This window comes from Lissotriton vulgaris, chromosome 6 (assembly GCF_964263255.1).
Source record: "Lissotriton vulgaris chromosome 6, aLisVul1.2, whole genome shotgun sequence".
NCBI lineage: Eukaryota > Metazoa > Chordata > Amphibia > Caudata > Salamandridae > Lissotriton > Lissotriton vulgaris.
This window is the reverse complement of record NC_141694.1, coordinates 407,287,971-407,310,603: the sequence shown is the minus strand read 5'-3', so window position 1 is coordinate 407,310,603 and position 22,633 is coordinate 407,287,971. Positions and strand designations below refer to the sequence as shown.

The following is a 22,633-nucleotide window of genomic DNA, read 5'->3' as shown; positions in this document are numbered from 1 at the left end:
CGCTTTTGGCCGCCATAAGTGTGAAAGGGTTTGCTCAGATGTGAGTCCCTTGCTCACTTTGCCACTGGATTCAAGCAAGCCGGGCTGAAGACGGCTGGAATGCCAGAAACCGGTCCTCGGTAGCTTGTTTCCGGTCCAGGGAAGACATGGCTTGGCAGTTCGGGCTGGATGTTCCCATGAGGCACAGGGTCAGACTGATTTGCATATAGCCATGTCTGAACTGGGGTGGCAGAGTGGGCTAAAGAACGGTAATGGATTAAACCCAGATCTTTTGACTGGGTGTGAGTGTTTGATTGATTCAGATGCTCCATCCATCACCACCCCCTTTTTGTACCTCTAAAAGTGGCACTTCTAGACTAGACACAATCATGTCGCATATACCATTACGCAGCATTCAATCTCACGAGTTTGCACATATCAAACTCGCCCCTGCACTCCCCACACATCAGGAACTACCATGGGCATACATATTCCCAATTCATTCCTATGGCAGGGCAGGTCACTCACCACACATACACAGAGAGCTCAAGCACTTTACACTGTACCACAGTGAAAAAGTGCGCAGAGGCCTAAAATCACCACCACCAGGTTCCAGAAGCAGGCTAGGAAAAAGCAAAAAGTCTCGGGGTGAACCAGCCAAAAGGGCCGGGTCCAACAATATGTATATAGAGATAACTCTAATCACTAGTATATGCAGTAGACCTTTGTACCCTCTACCATTCCTATGTGATTCTTAGAGTATATCCATTTGTATCCCTTCCATATGTATATAGAGATCTCTCTAATCACTAGTATATGCAGTAGACCTTTGTACTCTCTATTTATTTATTTATTTTTGACACATGTAAAGCGCACTGTTACCTTACGGTGTCCTGGCGCTGTCTAGATAACTCCTGAAACTGAACCCCCATGTTAATTTACAAAAAGCCATGTTTTTAGCTTTCGCCGAAAGGTCATAAGCTCGGGGGACAGTCGGAGCGCCGCTGGAAGGGCATTCCAGGCCACCACCGCCCCTCGGCTAAAACTCCTGCCTCACCAACACACTTTTCTGATGCATGGGGTCTTGATCAATCCCAGAGTAGCTGACCTCAATAGTCTACCTGGTTTGTGCAGTGAAAGTATTGCCCCAGGAATGCCGGACCTATACCATGGATCGCCTTAAAGACAATGCACAGGCTTTTTAAATAGGATCCGCTTCCTTACTGGCAACCAATGTAATTTCATTAGTTCGTGAGAGATGGACACAAATTTGGGCAAGCCTGTAAGCAGGTGCGCTGCTGCATTCTGCAGTATCTGTAACTTGCTAAGTACTCCTTGCTGGGCTTCAAGGAGCAGACTGTTACAGTAATCCAGTCGTGAGGGCACCAAAGCCGTCACCACTGTTTTTTTACATTCCCCTGGAAGAAACGGAAGGACCTTCCGAAGGATTTTCAGTGTCCAGTGGATGGATGAGGCCAAGGCGTTTACCTGAGGTTTATAAGAGAGTCTGTCATCTGTGAGGACCCCCAGGTTCTTCACCTTATTAACAGGAGTGGGAAGAGACCCCATCTCTTCTGGCCACCAGCTCAGGCCCCAAAAATTAGCCGTGGAGCCAAACAGTATCACTTCGGTTTTAGCTGAATTAAGTTTTAGACAGTTGCCGGCCATCCATTTACTCACAGCTTTAATGCATTCCTGGAACTTGCTGGCCACGTCATTCTCTACCATTCCTATGTGACTCTTAGAGTATATCCATTTGTAGCTCTTCCTTGAGTGACTTTACTACTTGTACATTTGCAATTTTTCTTTCTGTTTGTATCTCTTCCTTGTGTGACTTTACATCTTGTACATTTGCATTTTTTTCTGTTTGCATCTTTTATGTAACGCATGTAATCCTAAGTCCTTATGTTCTGCAACTGGTTCTTATGTAAAGCGCTCCGACACCTTCGGGTAAAGTTTGCGCTATACAGAATCGCATTAAATAAAAAAATTAAAAAAACGTGAGAGGGACGGGCCACAGAGAGTGTGAGAGGGAAGGGGCCAGAGAGAGTGTGAGGGAAGAGGCCACAGAGAATGTACAAGGACAGAGTAGTAAATGTGAGGGGCTTACTAGCTTAAGCAATGGTGCTTTAAGAAGACAGATCAAAGGAAGTGACATCACAGCCCTAACATACATGCGAGTAGATGCATTTTGCAGTATACAACAGTCTTATATTATGTCGTCAACAAAATAAAGGATTAAGGGCCATATGCATCAACACATTTTCCCATAGACACAGAATGGGCAAAACCCTTTGATGCATCTGGCCCTAAGTCACCTACCTAAATGGCATATCTGTGAATGTGTTAAACTATATTTACGCACATATTTTGTTGCTATTGCTAACACGGTCTTACAGAAGTGCCCTGTCTCATACAAGTAGCCATGTTTGCATCATGGCTCTCAAGGCGTGAAAAACTGAGAAGCATTTTCTCAGCTGAAAAAGTTTACATTTATCCAGTTAATTGAATCCCATCGTGTGTCATTCACGGGATCTCGGGCTAGGCACCAGCTACTGCCTATTGTAGAAAGACGATGACCAAATTCTAAAATTGTGTAATTTGTGGCATTCATTAGCGTCTTGCTCATATTTACGTTTCTACAATAAGTGTTGATAAAACTGTCCGGTTGAACCAATTATTTACGTATGTTTTTCTTTTTGTCAGTTAACTCTTTCAGACACCAACATTGTGGGCACTTCTTAGATAGTGGGCAGTAATGCACATCTGCGTGGTGGCACAAGCTCAGTGTTCTTTAGTATCACAGAATCCCAGTGTTTTACAGATTTCGTTTTCATCACCCCAAACAATAATAAAAATCTGAGAACCTCATGATCTTTTTAAACTCAAAAGATTATCGTATAGGGTACATCCATACCTGCCAACAGGCCTGAATCAGGCGTGAGACTACCGATTTTTCAAGCCATAAATTGCTTTATTTTAGCTGTCTCCCGCCTGAAATTGCATTTTCTACAAAAGAAGTCAATGGGAAATTTTCATTCTCCCGATTTTTTATTTCAAATCTCTCACCCTTGTCCTAAAATGTTGGCATATATGGGTACATCTTCTCCATCATCGGAGCCTTTCTTCCATTATGTGGTCTATTATAGTTGAAGCATCGTGGTAAGAAGTGTTGTACACAATCAGAAAGACTGAAACAACGTGTGAGTGTTTGTTATGCAAACAGTAGATTTAAAACGGTGTATCGTGTCTCCCTTTCAGCCTCCCGAGATCAGTATGTCTTTTTTCACTCTGCAACGCATTCTCAACTATACTTCTTAAAATCACAGAAAACTACTACTTCACCTTGCAGAATTGCCCCCCGGTCGCACCCTGTGACATCCATGTCTGGGGCAGCTCAAGTCCTTTCGATCAACATGCCAGAGGAGCAGCAGCTTCTCCTCCGACGAATCCGCGCGCTGCCACTCATTCAAAGTTGTATCCGAGTATGCGCCGTGGCTAGCTCAGACGCGTTTCCGTCACATAACCCAGGTAATTTACAGCAGAGCAAATGGTGTAGCCATTTTATGCCTAATTCCATTGAATGTAATACACAGGCATACATAAAATGTGGCGTAATATATCAATTTCTAAAAGAGGCAACACTTTTCTAAAGCAGTTTAATATTGTATATACTTTGACACTAAATATTAGGTATGCACGCTTGTACTTCTTTTTTGTACTCAGTAATCGTTTAATAATAAAACACATTTAAAATTGAAAAAAGAAAACAAAAAGTGGTAGTATATGAGTGGTTTTCTTCAGTGTTAGCCCAATTAAGACGAAAAACGTTTCTTCTTAAAATGGCGCTGGCATCTGCACAGCTTACAGTAGTGACTAAAACGTACTGGTTTAGTCCTATGTTTATGCCTAGAGTTACTGGCTACTGATCTGCTGCTCAGCCCCGTAGACTTGGCCAGTGCCACACCACGTTAATTCCGAAAGGTTCGAGGGTATACCGTGCTGCCTTCGCACTCGCGGAGAGTCTGTACACATAATGCTCTATTAGTTAGCCTGTACATGACATTATAGAACTGTCAACTCGCCCTAATTAGTGAGCGTCACCCTCCTCGCTCTTATTCACCCTTTCTGACCAGCAAAATGTCTCCATAGGCTTTAATGGGGACCAATTTAAACTCCTGACTTTACCCTGATTTCAGTGTCAACAGATTGACGGGGGTGCAACCTAGGCTAGATGGCTTTTATGTTTATTTGAGTCGCAAATAGTTGGGGGAAGGGCGGCACAAACGAGATGTCAGGATATGTTTGTATTTTCCGGTACAACGCGCATCGTTTTTAAAAAATGATTTACTTTGTGTCTCCTGCAAGTTAAACGTCTCGCTCTCAATGCTTGGGTTCTCTGTTGTATAGAGGAGACCGATGACCCCTGTAAAGTCTTAATATAATTCCAGTGGTTGATTGTTGCAGTTCCACTGATCCAGAGGGGCTGCTGTGGCTGCATCTATTTCCTGCCCCATCAGGATTCAATCTCTTCTGAAACAGACAACAGTCTCCACATAGCTCCTTGCCAACCCTATGATTTTATCTAGCTAAAAACATGAAAACTTTCATTCAAAAACAAAATAACCGCATCCTTAGGTCAGACAAATCCCCAGCTCCTTGGTAAAACATTGTTGTGACTGAACTGTTGTATTAATTTTCCTTAGCTACACCTTCTCTACTGCTCAGCCAGGTGGAGTGCTTGGTGATAAGTGGAATGCTGAATGCTTTCGTGATGTCAAATAATGCATGGGTGCCTGGCGATGTGCTAAGTGTCAGTTAGAGTGTGCAGGCTGGGCAGCAGGGAGGCTGCTCATGGTGGGGCTACTGTTATCATCTACCTACTTACCAGAAACGTACCATCTTGTTAACTTAAAGCTAATCTTAATAAACCATCAATAGCCTCTGTGTTTGAGGAGCTGAGTTGAATCTGAATGGTTGGCTTTATTATTGTTGTCAACTGGACATTCCCAGTACCCAGATTTATTTGGGTCCTTTCGTGGGTCTTTTCATCGGTTTTGGGGAAAATGACCAGCAAGTGTTTCCCTAGTAGAAACTGCCAGATTTTGCGCTCTACATGTTGGGTGTAGAAGAGTTGAGCCCGCACCAAATTTGATTAATGATTGATCCATGGTACTAGCGGCCGGAGCTGATCATCAAAAAGGAAAAGAGACACAGTGGTGATTTTTATCTTCCCTTGCAGCATAACCCCAGTGCTGAGCGAAGTTTTAAGGAATTGTATGGATTTTTAACAAAAAGAAGGCTGTTACGGCTTGGAGGAGTCTTGGCACTTGTCCATGGTGCAAAGTGGTTTCCAAGAGCAAACAGTGACGATGCATAATTCCAGGTCGGTCAAGCGAGCTGCGCAACGTCATTGGGGGCATGCACGCGCCTGGAGTCTAAGGGGAAGTTTTGGCTGCTCTTCAGGCTGCCCATTTTCAAACAAGATGCTTAGCCTGCTAGGTCAGACTGGAAGCACCATTACCACAGCACAAGTTGACTATGATGAAGGTTGTATTTGGAGCAACCTACGCGAGTCTCCGCACCAGTTTTTCTCAGGACGTTGTTCTTGGAGTGACTTGTGAATGGGTGAAGATGCAACTAGCTCTAGGTTGCCTGTGCAACAACAGTAAGCAAGACATTGGAATTATTTAGAATCTGGAGCGCTTTGAGATTATGCGGCAGCCCTCAGCAATGTGTGATGAGTCAAGGACTTTGGCAGCTAATCGGTTGTTGTCATTTAACTGGATGTATTTTTGCGGCATCATGAAGCAAGCTAATGATATCATTGTTTTAGTTTTGTTTGTTTTTGTCAATTTCTCATGCATGAGATATCATTCATCTGGTGAACTGGGAAATTTCTGGTATTTTCTATACTTGTTATTTCAAGCCACTGATGTTTCTGCACTGTGTTATTCTTATTGTCACTATGCTGCCGTGTTTATTTCATGTCATTAGCAGTTTCTGTTTATGCTTCTGGGGTACACTTTTTGGGTGGTGTATGTTCCATTTCGTCTGATTCTCAATGATTATAGATTCTTATATTTTGATGTTCAGTGTATGTTTAATAATGGTATGCGGGTGGTTAGTTCTTGTGTTCTGGTTGGTAGTTTTAGGGTAGTAAGTACCATACTGCAGGGTTGTAGGGTTGTGAGTATCCTAGTACAGTGTTGAAGGGTTGTGAGTATCCTAGTACAGTGTTGATGGGTGGTGAATGCCCTAGTACAGAGTTGTGGGGTGGTGAGTTGAGGTTCCGTGACAATTGTAAGTGGTGTTTTCGACTCACACGAATATGGTCGAGTCTAGTATCTATGAACCGCAAATGACGAGTTTAGCAAGTGTGCGCAGTTTCGCTGTGCTAACTTAAACCGTTCGTTTGTTATGTGGGTTTGTCATCTGTACCCACGGGTTCCATCTTAGATACGGCATCCATTTTGTCTCTTGCCCTCAAGTAGCCAGCGAACGGACGCTGTCCGCTTCGCGACCCTGGGACTCCCAAGATATTTGCGGAAGACACATGTTCTTTGAAATTGTCTTTATGACGAGGGGGATGCTACTGTAAGGCAGATGGCGCCGCTCGAGGCTCATCTTGCCGCACGGGCTTATTGTCTCAGTTGTGCATCTCATTAGGCACGTCCCTTTGATGCCTGTATCTCGTGCTTCTCGACACTCCCCTTTTACACCCTTTCCGATCTCCCCACTGTCCCCGTCTTCCTCTGCACCTGTCTTCGTTCCTGTTTCGATCTACTTTACTACTGATTGGAATTTGCTAATGGTGGGAAGATGGGTTTTTACAGTTGGGAACCGCCAAATGTTTCCGCACTTATGTTCCGGATCTTGTGTGTTTCAAAGTGATCTAAGCGACCCCTCTGAGAGCGACTTGTGGGAACCAGGTTGTAAACTATTGTGTATCATGTTATCCTATGGGTAGAAACTGTATAAAAGGAGCGATCCACAAATACAATTTGAAGCAGTCTCCCCGAACTACACTCGATGTACTTCTTGTGACTTCTGTGTTCCCTGCAGTAAATAAACCTTGACTCTTTGACGCCGAAGGAAGTGTCCCGTGTCTCTGTGATTTGTACGCCGGAGCAGGTTACCCACGAAGGTTTCAGGTGTTGTGCCCTGGCACCGCTGGGTCCAAAGAACCCAGTCCTTCAGAGTGCCTAAGTACAGTGTTTGTGGATGATGAGAGCCCTAGTACAGCGTTGTAGGGTGGTGAATGCTGTAGTACAGCGTTGTGGTGTTGTGAGTACCCTAGTTAAGTGTTGATGGGTGGTGAGTAACCTAGTACAGAGTTGTGGGGTGGTGAGTACTCTAGTACAGAGTTGTAGGGTGGTGAGTACCCTAGTACAGAGTTGTGGGGGTGGTGAGTACCCTAGTGCAGTGCTGTAAGGTGGTGAGTACCGTAGTACAGAGTTGTAGGGTAGTGTGTGGCCTAGTACAGTGTTGTTGGGTGGTAAGTGCCTAGTACAGTGTTGTCGGCTGGTGAGTTCCATAGTACAGAGTTGTGGGGTGGTGGGTACCCTAGTAAAGAGTTGTGGGGTGGTGAGTACCCTAGTAAAGAGTTGTAGGGTGGTGAGTACCCTTGTATGGAGTTGTGGGTGGTGAGTACCCTAGTACAGAGTTGTAGGGAGGTGAGTACCCTAGTACAGAGTTGTGGGGTTGTGTGTACGTCAGTGCTGAGTGAGTCTTCTCAAAGGTGGTCTGTTGTAGGTGTGCATATTTGATTACTGTATGAAGTATGTTTGACTGAGTTTCTTTTTGGGTCAGAGGTACAGGTTGTGGTGCGTGTTACACCTCGTACTCTTTGGTCTCTGTATGCTTGTATCTTTATGTTCCCTAAGGAAGGGGGATGCGTTTGGTCTCAATGTTTTAATTAATCCAGGAGGTGTTGATTGCTTTAGGAGTTATTGCTTGCTTCAGGGATGTTCTGTCAATTCTTTTTGTGATTTTAATACATGTATACATTAAGACTTTTTCATGCATGTATACATTAGGAATGGTACATCAATCATGTGTGAAATTAATGTACTTATTGATTTGGCAATGTAATTTTATCTTCTGTTTTGTTTTTTTGGGTTATATGCATGTTTCCGTTTATTTGTATTACTTTTGTCTATAGTTTCCCTAAGGTAAGATGATATGTTGTTACTTAACTGATGCATTTGATGGAGCAAGGTTTCATACATAAAGAAACTTGCTTGGACTCAGTCCTCTTGAAAATAACATGTAACTAATTAACCAACATGTTTTGTAAATACTAATAATTGCACCACACAACATTTACTTTATGTAGGGAAAGCTTGTCTATGTGCTTTAATTAACAAGTAACTCGAGTGTCTTAATATGACTGCCAAAAACGCGGGAGCTTTTCTGTGCATGAGTCTACTGCATCTACATAGTATGACGTCTTTCGCTTTTGGTGGGAATTCTTTGCAGCTGCGCTGTAGAGCCTAAAATGGCTGCTTTGAACCTCACATGCGAATGCATATGGTTTTGCTCAAGTTAAAACCTTGCATGGTTGCTAATCTGCTAATGCAATAGTTAAAATAAAGTAACTGGATTAGAGTAGAAATAGGGGGTATACAGTGCATTCATTTATTTCCATATTCTAATATGTCCTTCTTTGTCTTTATTATTAGCTCGTATTTGGGCCTGAAGGATGACTTGAATTGCCATTTTGAAATTCATCTGCGCATGTACTGGGAACACAGCGGGACCTCGAACAATGACATTGAAGAGCTGCCAAGTCCCATCTTACCAGCCATGTGCCTGAGAACCTTACCTCCTGACCCGAAGAGAGGAAGAAGATTCAATGAAATGTTAAATATTGTATATTAAATAATGTGAATGTTGCTGGGAGGATTTAAAAGCATTATGAGTGGGAACCTAGAAATTAAACTAAAATATGACTTCTTGTTAGTATGGTGTGATGACCTCTCCCCGTCTTACTGACCAATCATATGAAGGGAATACACTAAATTTGAAACATTAGGAGGTGGTACATACCCTGGAAATTGGTATAACTAAGTTAGGCTTAATCAGTTAGATTGTCCGACTCTTCTTCAGAGAGCTGGTTGAGCACTCTGAAGAAGAGTCGGAAGATTACTGAAGAAGAATCGATCAATGTAGAGGGGAACGAGAGCAGCTGCTGAGAGGGTTGTAACGCTGGTGTTGCTCTTAGCAAAGGGTACCTGTCCTGTCCTGCGCCTGTCCTCACCTGTTGGCTCCTGATTAGTCAGGGGACCTTTTTTACAGCCCTTAGCCAGGGGTTGGTCCTCGCACCATTCTAGGTAAATATAAATCTGTGTGGTATGTCTTTGTACCGTTTCCTTTTCTCACACTTTTCAGGTATCAATGTCTAGAAATGTTGCTAAGTCTCTAAAGATTTTTTCTTTGATCTTTATTTTTCTACTCGAAACGTCATTAACTGACCTGTATTGGTACTTGTCTCCAAAAATATTGCAAAGATAAAGTGTTTAAAACTTTCTAGAGTCCTTGTTTATTCCATAAAATAAGGTATATTGTTATTCTAACTCCCTGATTCATTGACCTAAGAAATTAAATTAGAAGTGACAAGGAACTGGTAAGTCATGGTGTATAGGTATAAATCATAATAAGGTATATAAACTCCTGATCGTCAGGAAAATAGATTACCGGTCTATAGTGTGTATGATTATGGGCCCAGGTGAGTATGGTGTTTTAGAAAATATCCTAGACTGGTAATCTTGTGCAAACAGTATTTCTTGGTAGCAGAGCTATGGTTAGGTTTTAGATAAAGATAGGTAGTTAGTTGCGTTTTGATTTTATATTGATTTATGTTTTAACCAAAACCCATTTGTATTGTTGTATGTTGTCTAGAACTCCCCAGTGATATTGAATAGCTGGTGGTAAATGGAAGCCACAGTGCAGTGCAGTTACCTGCCTTGATGAAGTAAGTGTGAAAAGTTAAGAAGAACTTGAACCACTGGTTACGGATCATTTCTGTGTATAAAAGTGAGAGTGATTGGTAGCAGAGAAGTTTGCTGGTAAAACTTTGGTCTTATATCACCTAGAAAGGGTAAGTCTGAAGTAGTAGCAGGTTCTTTGATGCTTGAGTGAAGAGTAGGCAGAAGAAGCTTTACTCGTAGTGTGTGATAGGTAAACAGAAACGTTTTACTCGCTGTGAAAGAAATTGACTTTTCTTTTAATTTAGTCAATCTGGCACAGTAGCGAATGTTTCTATGTTGTTAATTAATGAAATGTGTAATTAAAATGGAAAGAAATTGAATTGACGTATTACCTTGCATGGGAGGGGTCAGTCGCGGGTGCTGCACTGACATCACTAACAGAAGCCCTGGGATTGGATAAGACAGCGGATGTGTAGGTGAGGTAATATTGTAAAGGAGGGGTGAGTATAGAAAGGGAGACTCACGTAACTAGAAAAGCCGCGCAAGCATTGGTTAAGGTGGTTTTGTAAAAAGAGATTGATTGGTTAGTAAAATAGAAAATAAAATAGAATTTTCAGTGTTAATAGATAGTGGTGATTATATGTGGAACCCCGATCCAACTATAACAGGGTCCCGTCCAGATAGAAGATTTATAGTGTTTGCCCACGAACAGTTCCTTCGAGGAAGACCAAACGTCATGTATGGAGAAAAGAGGAAAATGTCATTTATGCAGAAAATTAAGAATTATTTTAAAAAGGATAAACCCATTAAAACAAGAGAAGTTATTATTATTCCTCCCCCAAACACCCCTGCATCATACATAATGATAGAAAGAGGATACCACACTTGTGTATGGTTAGAAAATTGGATAGAGTACACAAAAGATGATGAAGTATTAGCATTTCCTGAGCACGGAACATTTAATGGAAGAATTTTTTACAATTTGTGAACTCGCATGAATGAATTTGAACCCAGACCTAGATTAACCCAGAATGAAGCTGTAGAATAGTGGGCGACTGAGGCTTTTGAGCAAGACAGACCTCGATGTGACAGGAACTTAAGTCAATTTTATTCCAGATTTCCTCGAGAGACACGATATAAGCAGATGAAACAATGGAGACAGGCTATGGTAGGGGAAGGATTATATCCTTTATTTTTACCACAGAAGAACCAACAGGAAGTAAATGTTCAGAAAAAACAAAACATTTAGGGACTGGCAATGGGGATTTTGAAGATGATTATATTGAAGACCTTTTAATGAAAAATCCTCCACCTTATCAGGATTACTCCTAGTGATCCGTTCTTTAAAACACCTTTGGTACCACAAGTTCTGCATGAGAATGCTATAGAAGGACACTTCAAGAAAAAGAAAGAGGGAATAAATGTAAATAGAAGTGAACTAACACAGAAAATAACTCAGTTAAATACAAGTCCTGAAGCCCTAACAATACCAGTGACTATAGGTCCTGTTGTTCCCTTATATGGAGATAAGCAAACTAGTCCTAAAACTCCTGTTCTAACTACTCCTATCACGTTACCCAGAAAAGAAAATATAATAGTTGATAAGCAAGCAAGGGAATGTGAGTCAGTAATTTCCCTAATGGATTTGCCTTTGAGAGAACTAATAAATGATTTGTTCAGAAAAGTTACCCCTGGATGCTCAAGAGAGGTACAGATTGAAACGTCTACAGGAACAAATAGTGCCACTGTAGTAACTCCAGAAGAAATAGAAAGGTGAACACGAGAAATAGAGAAATCAAAATCACAGCTAAAGGTATGGGATATTTTTTAATACAATTTGAATAAATGATAGCTGGAAATGTGGGACTAGAAAGATTAAATTCTTTCAGCAAAGAGGAATTATTATTCATATGCAGAAGCATCACTGGAAATACAAAAATATTTCATGAGAAGTTAATGAATTTGGCCGTAGAAATGGGAATTGACATAGGTAAATCTAAAGTATTGCAGAAGCCATCTAGAGCAGAATTTTCTGAAAAGGATTTCGAGAACATGAATGTGTCAGAAAGAAAATTACAGATAAAGTAATTATTGTCCTTGTTACAAAAATAGGGAGACTTAGATAGATGGAAAGCTAGATGGATAAAGAAAAAGGAAGAAGCACAGGCAAATCGAACGACATCTGAGTATTTAATTAAAGAAACAAAAAAGGTTGAAAGGTTGTGCTCAATAAGAGAAGTTCCTGGAGGAGGTTATGTACATGTCCCATGGTCCTGACAGGATATTTTGTCATTCGCAAATGACTTCCCAAAACTTAGAGAAAAACCAGTAGAATGGTACAGGCAAGTTGAAAGGTTTGTGAAGGTTTCAAAAGTAATGCTAAAGGATTTGGATGGTTTGTTTGACATAGTTGTTCCTGCTGATTTATGCACTGAATGTAAAATTTCAGTAGATTGGCCTAATGATGAGTACCCAAGGGATGCAAAAACAGGAGCTCTGTCAGATGAGGTTATGAAAAAATATCATCAGGTAATAACCTACTTGAAAGGAAAGATTCCCCCAAAAGAAACGAATTGGATAAAATTAGACAGAACAACCCAAGAAAAAGATGAATCTGTACGTGCATATTATGAGCGCCTTTTTCAGGTACTCAAACAGTACAGTGTGTTAGAAAACATTGATAAGAAAGATATGACACACTTTGTATATCGTTTTGTGTCTGGACTAAAGTCAGAGATATCACAGATGATTAAAGAGCATAATTTGTGCTGGCAAGCAAAGCCTATAGATACGATCCTTAAGTACGCAAAGTGCTGTGGAGATGAAATTGATAATAGACAAAAGAAATTAGAAGAAAAGGTAATGTGGGCTCAAGTTAAATTAGCAGAACAACAGGAACTCCAGTTAATTCAACAGGCAAATCAAGGAAGAGGGGATGGTCAAGGTGAAAATACGGGAAGTAAACCCAGAGGGAGAATGAGTAAAGAAGAGGCAAAGGGTGCGGAAAATTGGGGCATTGGAAAAACAAGTGTAAACATACAGAATAATAATGTCCAAACTCAAAATTTAAATCCACAGACGCAGAATGAGGTGTCAATGAGGCGTCAATGAGGCAACTGCAACAGGTAATACAGAGTATTGCCACCTGCCCCTATGCCAGATTTTGTGAGTCAAGCCAAGTACAGTGTGGATTCCGGGAGGGAAATGGTAAGAAAAATTCAGTAACATCGCAGTTTCTTTTGCAGGACACATTTTTTAATGAGGAGACTTTATTACGGTGCCTGGGGGGGGGGGGGGGGGGGGGGGGGGAATGAATGCATACTTGGTGCATCCTTGCTGGTAGATTAGTCAGGTCCATACATTGACATACCAAACCTACCCCTCTCGAGAGAAGCGATCTAAGGATTGGGCGTTTCTAATAAACAGATTAAGACCCCTATTACAGAACCATTGGAAGTATGTATTGGCAACTTTAAAGAAATGCACAAGTTTGTCGTCTGCGACTTGAGCCCTGTAAACTTGCTAGGAGGGGATTTATTGTGCAATATTTTGCACACCGGAGGGTGTTGCAATTCAGTCTCCTGATGAAGACGAAGTGTACAAAATCATGTTAGCTAGACAAGGAGCATTAGAAAAAAAAATAACGCCAGATGAGCTTCCAGAGGAGATCAAAAATACTGTAAATCCTGCTGTGAGGGATTTTACTGGAAAAGAAGTAGGTTTAATGACAACTGCTGATCCAGTAAAAGTGACAGTAAAGGAAGGTGAAGTCTACCCAAATACTCAACAGTACAAAATGAGCCCAGAAATAAAAGCAGGCGTTGCAGCAGAAATTGAACGTTTGGTCGAACAAAGCATATTAAAAAAAATAATGAGTAGTCCCTGTAATTCACCTATAATTGGCATAAAGAAACCAAACGGCAAATATAGGGCGGTCCAAGATTTACGCAAAATAAATAAAATTGTTGTACCATGGTGTCCAATAGTACAGAATCCAGCAGTGATCCTATGTCCGATACCTTGGAGTGCAGGATTGTTCACTAAAATTGATTGTGCCATTCCTTTTTCTCCATTCCATTGCATCCAGACAGTCCATTTTTTTTCGTTCAAATTTGATGAACATGTTTACGTTTGGAATCGTGTTCCTCAAGGGTACCCAGAAAGTCCATCGATCTTTAACCAGATTTTGAAAAAATGTCTTGAATCTCTTGTGTTGCCCAGACAGTCCGTCTTGGTGCAATACATAGACAACTTATTGATTGCGTCTAAAACTCGAAATGATTGCATCGTTAATTCTATTGCATTGTTGAATCACTTGGCTGAAGGTGGACATAAAGTGTCACATGAGAAATTACAATCCTGTACCACTTTGGTCAAATATTTGGGACACCAGAGAGAAAGATGGACCAGAAGAGTGACTTTGGAAAGAATCAAATTGATCAGAAATATGAAATTACCAAAGACTCAGAAAGAAATCAGGTTGTTTCTCTGAGTTGTAGGGTATTGCAGGCAGTGGATTGTGGAATTTGCAGTGCTAGCTAAACCACTGCTACAATTGACAAAGAAAAGAGCAAGAGAGCCAGTAGATTGGGATGATGAAAGCATGACAGCCGTTGTAAAGTTACGCAACTGTCTGTGTGAAGCCCCTGCGTTAGGTATGTCAGAAAACTCCAGAGAGTTTGCATTATTCTGTGATGCAAGAGATAATTGTGCACTCTCAGTTCTAACACAGACACATGGCCTAATGCGACGTCCTGTGGCGTATTTCTCTGCCACTTTGGACCCTGTCGAATCCGCATTACCAGGGTGCCTAAAATCAATTCATAGCTGCAACTTGCATGAGCTTGGAACAAAGTGAATCCATTGTAATGGGACACCCTGTGACAGTGTATGTCCCACATGCAGTCTTGATTTTGCTGACGCGGACTCGCGCACAATATCTTACTCCTAGTCGGCTCACTAAGTATGAGCGAGTTATACTAGGTGCAGAAAATGTGACAATAGTCAGATGTACTGTTTTGAACCCTGAAACCTTGTTGCCTGATTCACACTTTGAAGAAGTAAAAGATGAAGTCGAACATGATTGTCTTGACCTCACTGAATACAGTACTAAACCGCGTCCAGCTATACAACTAGAACCTCGAAAGAATCCAGAACATGAGCTGTTTGTAGATGCATCATGAGGAAGGCGGTTTGAGTGTTGCTTACGCTGTGTGTACATTGGCTGGAATAGTGGAAGCATCCTAGTTACCAGGAGTCAAGTCTTCACAGATAGCCAAATTGGTAGCCTTAATCAAAGCTTGCAAAATTGGGAAAAATTGGAGAATGACCATATACATTGATGGTCAGTATGGTTACGGGGTTGTGCATGACTTTGGCCAGCTCTGGATGCAAAGGGATTTCATGACTTCTTCGGGATCCCCTATTAAAAAAAAATAATTAATAGAAGCAATTCAATTACCAAAGGAAGTGGCCGTGGTCAAGTGTGCTTGCTGCTCACCAATCAGAAAATGATAATGTGACAGCTGGTAATCGTGATGCTGACCAAGTTGCCCAACATTGTGCTAAATACAAAATAGCAGTAATCAAGAAAATTGATGCATGATCTGGGGGAGCAGCCGGCACAGGCTGTCACTAGAGAAATTATATCTACCCACAGATCAGGGGGTCTGGCAGAGCCTTGCTTAGAGCACTACTACTTAGCAGCACAGCTGCAATGGATTGCCCGCTGGTTTGCAGATAAAGGCCGGGAAGACACAGCAACTGTGCTATTCCGATATTCCTGGAGCGGCTCCTTACACTCTTTCATCTAGCTGTTAAACACGCAACACCAACACCACACCTCCTGGCGGTGGGGAACAAATGCTATCACAGAAGCCTATTTCTCACCAGAGTGCTGATCCCTTACGTGCCAGCGTTACTATTAGAGGGCTCCCCTAGGGCATTGGCGAGATGCTGGCATACAGACCCTAGGAGATTTGTACCGGGAGGGCACACTAGCACCGTATGACTCACTCGTAGAAGATGAGGGATTACCACCGGGGCAATTCCTTATGCACCGCTCACTGGTTGAACCTCTTTGGCACAAATAGGAAGTTGATCTGGGGAGGCCACTAGAAGACAGGGAATGGGAGTGGGTATTGAAGGGACCAGTGCGCGTCCTCAGAAATATGGGACTCCGACAGATTCAGTTCATAGTACATAGGGCATACCTTACACCGGAGGCGGTCAATAGGTATTTTCACCGTACGGATGCAGTGTGCCCTAGATGCACCAAGGCTGAGGTGCGTCTCGTTCATATGCTATGGAGCTGCCACAGACTACACACGTATTGGTATACGAAAAGCGAACTAGTACATGTTAGTACCGGTCAGAACCTGCCCTTTGAATGGAATGTATATCTGTTGCATCAGTTTCGCAGAATCCCAGCCACGAAAGTAACTTCCCGGTTTTTGGATCTGGGAATAGTGGTTGCCAAACGATTGCTCACCAGGAGATGGAAGGCACAGGACCCACCTCAAGCGCAAGCATGGAGACGCTCACTCTACGCGTGGGCTAGGGCAACGGGAACCGCCATCAGAAGGGAGTAAACGTTGGGATTGAGGAAAGAGCCAATAGCTGCTCAGTGGGAAGGTCTACTCCAGACACTTCAGAGGGTTGAGAAAGAGCTTTCAGAGGGACACCCGGAGGGGAGAGACGGAGGTCCAGAGTACGTGCTGGAATCTATAGCCAGGTGTGATTGTGGTGTTCCATGTATGAGTTGATTAGCATTGCCATCAATGGAGAGAGCGACAGATGCTGTGGCAGGGGATAACAGCCAATCTGTAATGCTGGACTATGTTGCTATGGAAGCCAAAATGGGAGGTGGGATGGGGATATTGATACTAATGCCGGTCTGAGTAGGGATTGTTGGGTGTTAACTGTTTTCATTCTATTATGTTTTGAAGTCCACGCAGAACCAACTGAAAGACTCTACACATTGGACTATCGAAACTATGCAGTCGCCAAATAGTGATACATCTCGTATATGAAATTAACCGAATGTTGTCCTTACATTTAATCCGGTGCGGCAGACGAGTCATGTATAGTTACGAGGCTCAACCTGTGTGTGATAGAAGCATGTTTCTATTGCTATAAAGTGCCACCATGCATAGACATTGCACAGCCTATGATGCCTTTAATGTATCTATAAATATCAATACAGTTCAATAAAACAGATACAAAAAAAAAAAATTGATGCATGTAGAACTTATGCTACTTGGCGGCATAGGAACATGGGCGGAAGTGAGAGAATTACAAAATGAAGCAGAAACAAAAGAAAAGGAAGAATGGGAGAAAATTGGTTGTCAGAGAAGAACTGATGATGGTGTAATAATTTACTTAAATGGGAGACCTGTGTTACCTGACTGTATGCTTGCATCAATGGCTAGAATGTATCATGGAGACACACACATAGGCAGAGATGCAATGATAAGACTGTTCAGACAGGATTGGTTTAACGCAAGGTTCAGAGAGTCTTTGCAAGAGATGCTTAATTTGTCAACAAATGAATCCAGGCAGGAAAACTAGTATCTCCTGGAAAGATTGGGAAAGCAGAGGGTCCATTTATAAGACTCTAGATTGATTTCATTCAGTTACATTCTTGTCGAGGGTTAAAATATGTCAGTGTCATTGTTTGTTTATTCTTCAAGTGGGTAGAGGCATACCGGACCAGAAGAAATGACAGTTTAACTGTGGCCAAACTCCTGTTGAGAGAGCTCCTTCTTAGATTTGGTTTTCCAGTAACTATTGAGTCGGACCGAGGGTCTCATTTTAATAATAAAATAACTCGATTCATTTGTGAAGCCTTCAAAATTGGGCAAAAGCTGCACTGTGCATACCGCCCAGAGGCTGCTGGAGTGGTAGAACAACTGAATGGCACAATCAAATCAAGACTGGGAAAGGTGGGGGAGGAGCTTAGCGCGCATCCAAGATGGTCGCGTGAGCTGTGAGCTCCCGAGACCCTCGCTGCTTCCACTGGCTATCCTGGCACTAATCCTGGTTTAGACGACGGGTTCTTCTTGCCGTGACTCTCCTGATCTGAAAGACCCTTTTCAGAATTTGATTTGGACGCCGGATGCCCGACTTGCTCCTTCTGGAGCCCTGAGGCCTATATCGTGACTGATCCCGGACGTTGGGCATTGGGAGCACCCCGAAAGTAGTTGAACAACAACGGCCTGTGGTGTGTGACAGACGCCCGGGTACTACTATCGGTTTCGTTTTTCCCTGGCCGCGAAGATTGGAGATCGCTGATTTCGAGCCTGCTGGCTGCTACAGCTCCCTGCCTAATCCCCACTGTGCCCTGTGTTTCAACACCTTGTGGAGTTTTCCTTAGTGGGAGCCATTTCCACCAGATATCAGAAGCCCCGGCGGGGCGGATTATCCACCATGGCGGCTAAGTCGGAGGGTGACAAACGGTCCCTCAAGACTGCAACTCGTGGTGGTGGGACCCAAGTTTCCATTATGGAAAGATTTGCTCGGAACAAGGGCTCGCCGAGTGGAACTGGGAAAACCCCGGAGGGCATGGGTAGTGGCACCCAGGAGTCGGAAGAACCGACTCTTCGAGACATAATGGGAGCTATCGCCAGCATACAGTCGTCTATGGGCCAACAATACGAGATTTTGGCGGCCAAGATCGACACAGTGGCGGTGGACGTGGGCCTGATATGGGCAGATCTGGGGAAAACCAACGAGAGGGTGAAGTCGTTGGACATTAAGACTGCCAGTCTAACTTCGGATGTATCCGAGCTCCAGACTGAAGTCCGCACCCTTCGATCCTCTAGCGAACAGTTTGCTCGCCGCCTCGAGGATTTTGAAGGTCGTGCCAGGCGAAATAACATCCGCATTATCGGAGTTCCGGAGACGTCGGCGGATCAATCGACGGACCTTCTTGTTGAAGACTTGATTGTTAATCATCTTGCCCCTAAAAGCCTGAGTAAGCTTTTTGCTGTGGAACGCGCCCACAGGATTCCGGGCGGCAGACGAACACAGGGGACGGCCCGCGGCCCATCATTGCGCGGCTCTTCAATTATAGAGACAGAGACGCCATCTTGCAGGCATCGAGGACCAATGGCCCCACCAGGTTTGAGAATACCTCCGTTAACTTTTACCCTGACTTTACTCCCCTGGTGCAGAAGCAGAGACTGGCGTTCTCTGGGGTGAAACATCGACTACGGGATTTGGGCATGAAGTATGCCATGCTTTTTCCCGCTCGCCTTCGTATTGAACACAATGAGCGGGTGCTCTTCTTCGATATGCCTGAGGTGGTTAGTGACTGGTTGGACACTTTACCCACGCCTAGAGACAATGATGACACTACTGGTGGTGCTGATGGAGGCCAACGGGACCAGGAGGAGTAGAGGCACCGGCATCTGTTCCATTGTACTGTGTTCCGATATTTTTTCTCCCCTTTCTTTGGGTCGATGACTTTTATACTTGGGACACTGGGGCGGCGGGGGGGCTCGGGACTTCCCCTCCTCCGGGGGTGTTTGTTTCCTTTTCATCTGTAGTTCTAGTCCTTGGGGTAGGGCGACAGGCACACTGCTGAATGGGGTCGTTTTTTGGTTCATCGCAGGGTTGCAGGGTGGGGGGTTGTTGTTCTGGGGTTTGGGGGGATGGGGGTTGGGTTTTCTTTATTTTGTTCATACTGCATTTGAGGCTCCGTATTGTTGCTATTTCTGTGCTTCCTTCGTGGGGTTGGGTGGACCTGATTTCTCACTTCCGGGATGGGGGGTAGGGGGCTACGGGTCTTGAGCTTGAAAGTTAATGGCTTGGGGGACAAGATTAAGCGGGGCATTGTACTTCAATACGTAAAACGTCACTCTCCCGACATCATACTCCTGCAGGAAACACATCTGGTTGGGAATACGTTTCATGCTATGAATCGGAGGGGCTACAGATTGGTGGCGCACTCGGGGTTTACTTCGGGCTCCAGGGGTGCTGGTATCATGCTCCGTAATTCCCTTCCCATCGAGATAGACAACACAATTTTGGATGACAGGGGTAGATACGCTGCAATTGTTGGGAGGTGGGAGGGAGAACGCTTATTGTCCTTTCGGTTTATGTTCCCCCTGGCCTGCAGACTACCACGTTTGTTGACTTGGGTAAATTGTTGCTTGGACTTCCCGAAGGGCTTCTAGTGATGGGGGGTGACTTTAACTCCGTCATGGATGGTTTGCTGGATCGACACCCTCCCAGGACGCTCACACCATCCCAATCTGGCCTTAGTGGGCTGCGAGATACATTTGGTATGGTGGACTGTTGGCGGATGCTGCATCCGGGTCAGGCCCAATATATCTTTCACTCTGGGGCACATGGAAGTCTGGCTAGGCTTGATTATTTACTTGTGCCTGCTGCCCAGGCCACAACGGTGCGGGAGGCCCGACATTTGCACAGAGGCATTTCGGACCACTCCCCGCTGTGGGTTCATATTGATCTTCATTTGAATGCTGGAGGCCGAATCGTCCCAATCAATCCCTGGCATCTCCGGACTCCAGAGACTAGAGCGGGGTTGGTGAAAGCTGTGGACTTTTATTTTGCTGAGAATGTGGGCTCTGTCTCGTCCTCAGTGTCCATCTGGGAAGCTTTTAAACCTGTGATAAGGGGCCAGGCGCTCTCGCTTATTGCTTGCGCGAAGAGGCGGCATAATGAGGAGGTTGAACGACTGGAGGCTGAGGTGGCTACTCTGGAGAGAGAACTTGAAACTGGAGTCACGCTGGAGAAGTTGCATATTCTGCAGTTAAAACAGTTTGACTATAAGGCCTTGGTCACGAATGCTGCGAAAGCCATGAGTCGGGAGCAAATGGGCCGTCTGTATGATGTGGGTGATAAAGCCGGGAAGTTGATAGCGTGGTTGGACAAACGGGAGAGATTGAGTCGTGTGGTGCCTGTGATCGAGCGTGAGGATGGGGTACGTGTGACTGATCCGCTGGAGATAGTGGAGGAGTTTTCCTCGCACTTTCGTAAGGTGTATGCTCCGGTCTCGGATCGGCCTGAGGAAGATTCCCATCTTTTGCTTCGAGATATCGCCTTGCCTTGTCTGTCTGAATCTGATAGGGAGCAAATGGAGGCGGATTTTTCCACGGATGAGGTAGCGCTCGCTATTCGCTCCATTCGCTCGGGCAAAGCAACGGGACCAAATGGTCTGCCCATCGAGCTGTACAAATTGTGCCCAGACAAAATGGCGTTGTATCTTCGTGCGATGTTTTTGGAATCGAGAGAGAGAGGCCGACTTCCCCGAGATCAACGACTCGCCTCCATTGTGGTGCTTCCCAAGGAGGGCAACCCGCGTGAGTTCTGTACCTCATACAGGCCCATTTCTCTCCTAAATGTCGAACCCAAGGTTTTGGCGAAGGTGTTGGCCAACCGATTGATAACCGTTATCAGTGATCTGGTGCATCCGGACCAATCCGGTTTTATTCCTGCCCGTAACACCGCGCTCAATCTACGTCGCCTTCATGGCGTGCTGGCGAGAGCGGACACGCTGCGTGAGCCGGCCATTTTGGTTTCATTAGACGCCACTATAGCGTTTGACACTGTGGAATGGCCGTACTTATGGGCGGCTTTGGCTAAGTTCGGTTTTGGGCCGGTGTTCATTGGTTGGGTCCGATTGCTGTATGAGGAGCCCTTGGCCCAGGTGGTTGTTAATGGTAGAGTGTTGGCTCCCTTCGCTCTGGGTCGGGGTACACGACAGGGATGTCCCCTTTCCCCGTTGCTTTTTGCCCTGGCGCAGGAGCCTTTGGCAGCTGGGTTGAGATGGGAGCCTTCTCTCAAAGGCATCAGGTGGGCCCCTGGTTTTGAGGATCGCATCTCGCTTTATGCGGATGATATTCTTCTTTACCTAACTTCTCCGCGGAAATCCTTGGGAGTACTTTTTGATGTTCTTAGCTCCTTTGACAGGAACTCGGGATTAGTCATTAATTGGACTAAGTCCTGCGTATACTTGCTTACGGAGGATGTCCCACTAGTGCCACGTACTTGTCCGATACAGATCTCGTCCACGGGATTCAAATATTTAGGCATCCACATCTCACGGGACCGGACGACAAGATACCGGCTTAATCTGCTTCCCCCGCTCGTCCGGCTACGAGCGGATGTGAAGGCGTGGAATAGGCTGCCCCTGTCCCTGGTGGGTAGGGCAGCCTTATTCAAAATGATGTCCCTTCCCAGGTTTCTGTATGCTCTCCAGAACACGTTAGACCTAGTGCCCTCCAGCTATTTCCGTGAGGTGGAAAGCTTGCAAAGGAAACTGGTCTGGGCAGGCCGTCCCCGGATTACCCTGGCTTAGCTTACGCTTCCATGGTACGTTGGCGGAATTGCGCTACCGGATATCCGTCGGTACTACTGGGCCTCACAACTGAGCCCGGTTAATCATGCTATGTATGGCCCGGCGTCTAATCCGGCCTTTGCCATGGATAAATGGTTGCTTCCGGGTGGAGACTACCATAGGGCGCTTTACTCAAAACGGTCTGATGTGGCCCTTACCGGGCCTACAAAAGTTGCGGTGAGGGTTTGGCACGCTGCCACTGGTTGGTCGGACACCCTCACTTGGGCGACTCCACTCTATGCGTCGGAAAAGTTGGGTAATCTATGGACGACTAAGGGGTTTGATAAGTGGGACCTTATTGGAATCAGTGTGGTTGGTGATCTATTGCGGAAGGACGAGATCAAATCTTTTGAGGAGC

At 44.4% G+C, this 22,633-nt stretch overlaps 1 protein-coding gene and 1 long non-coding RNA gene across 2 annotated transcripts in view; one reads left to right on the top strand and one right to left on the bottom strand.

Moving 5' to 3' along the window:
• MCPH1 (microcephalin 1) overlaps positions 1 to 3,470 on the bottom strand; it is a 1,506,891-nt gene extending 1,503,421 nt beyond the window's left edge. The window contains exon 1 of the mRNA XM_086926418.1: positions 3,325 to 3,470. Within this exon, the coding sequence (XP_086782544.1) occupies positions 3,325 to 3,364 (40 nt within the window). The 5' untranslated portion in view covers positions 3,365 to 3,470. The remainder of the gene's footprint in view (positions 1 to 3,324) is intronic.
• A 3,714-nt stretch (positions 3,471 to 7,184) lies between these two features.
• On the top strand, positions 7,185 to 13,099 carry LOC147707384 (uncharacterized). Its single transcript, XR_015296450.1, has 3 exons — positions 7,185 to 8,843; positions 9,883 to 9,955; positions 12,990 to 13,099. It is a non-coding gene; the product is annotated as an uncharacterized LOC147707384 (long non-coding RNA).
• Positions 13,100 to 22,633: the final 9,534 nt, after the last annotated feature.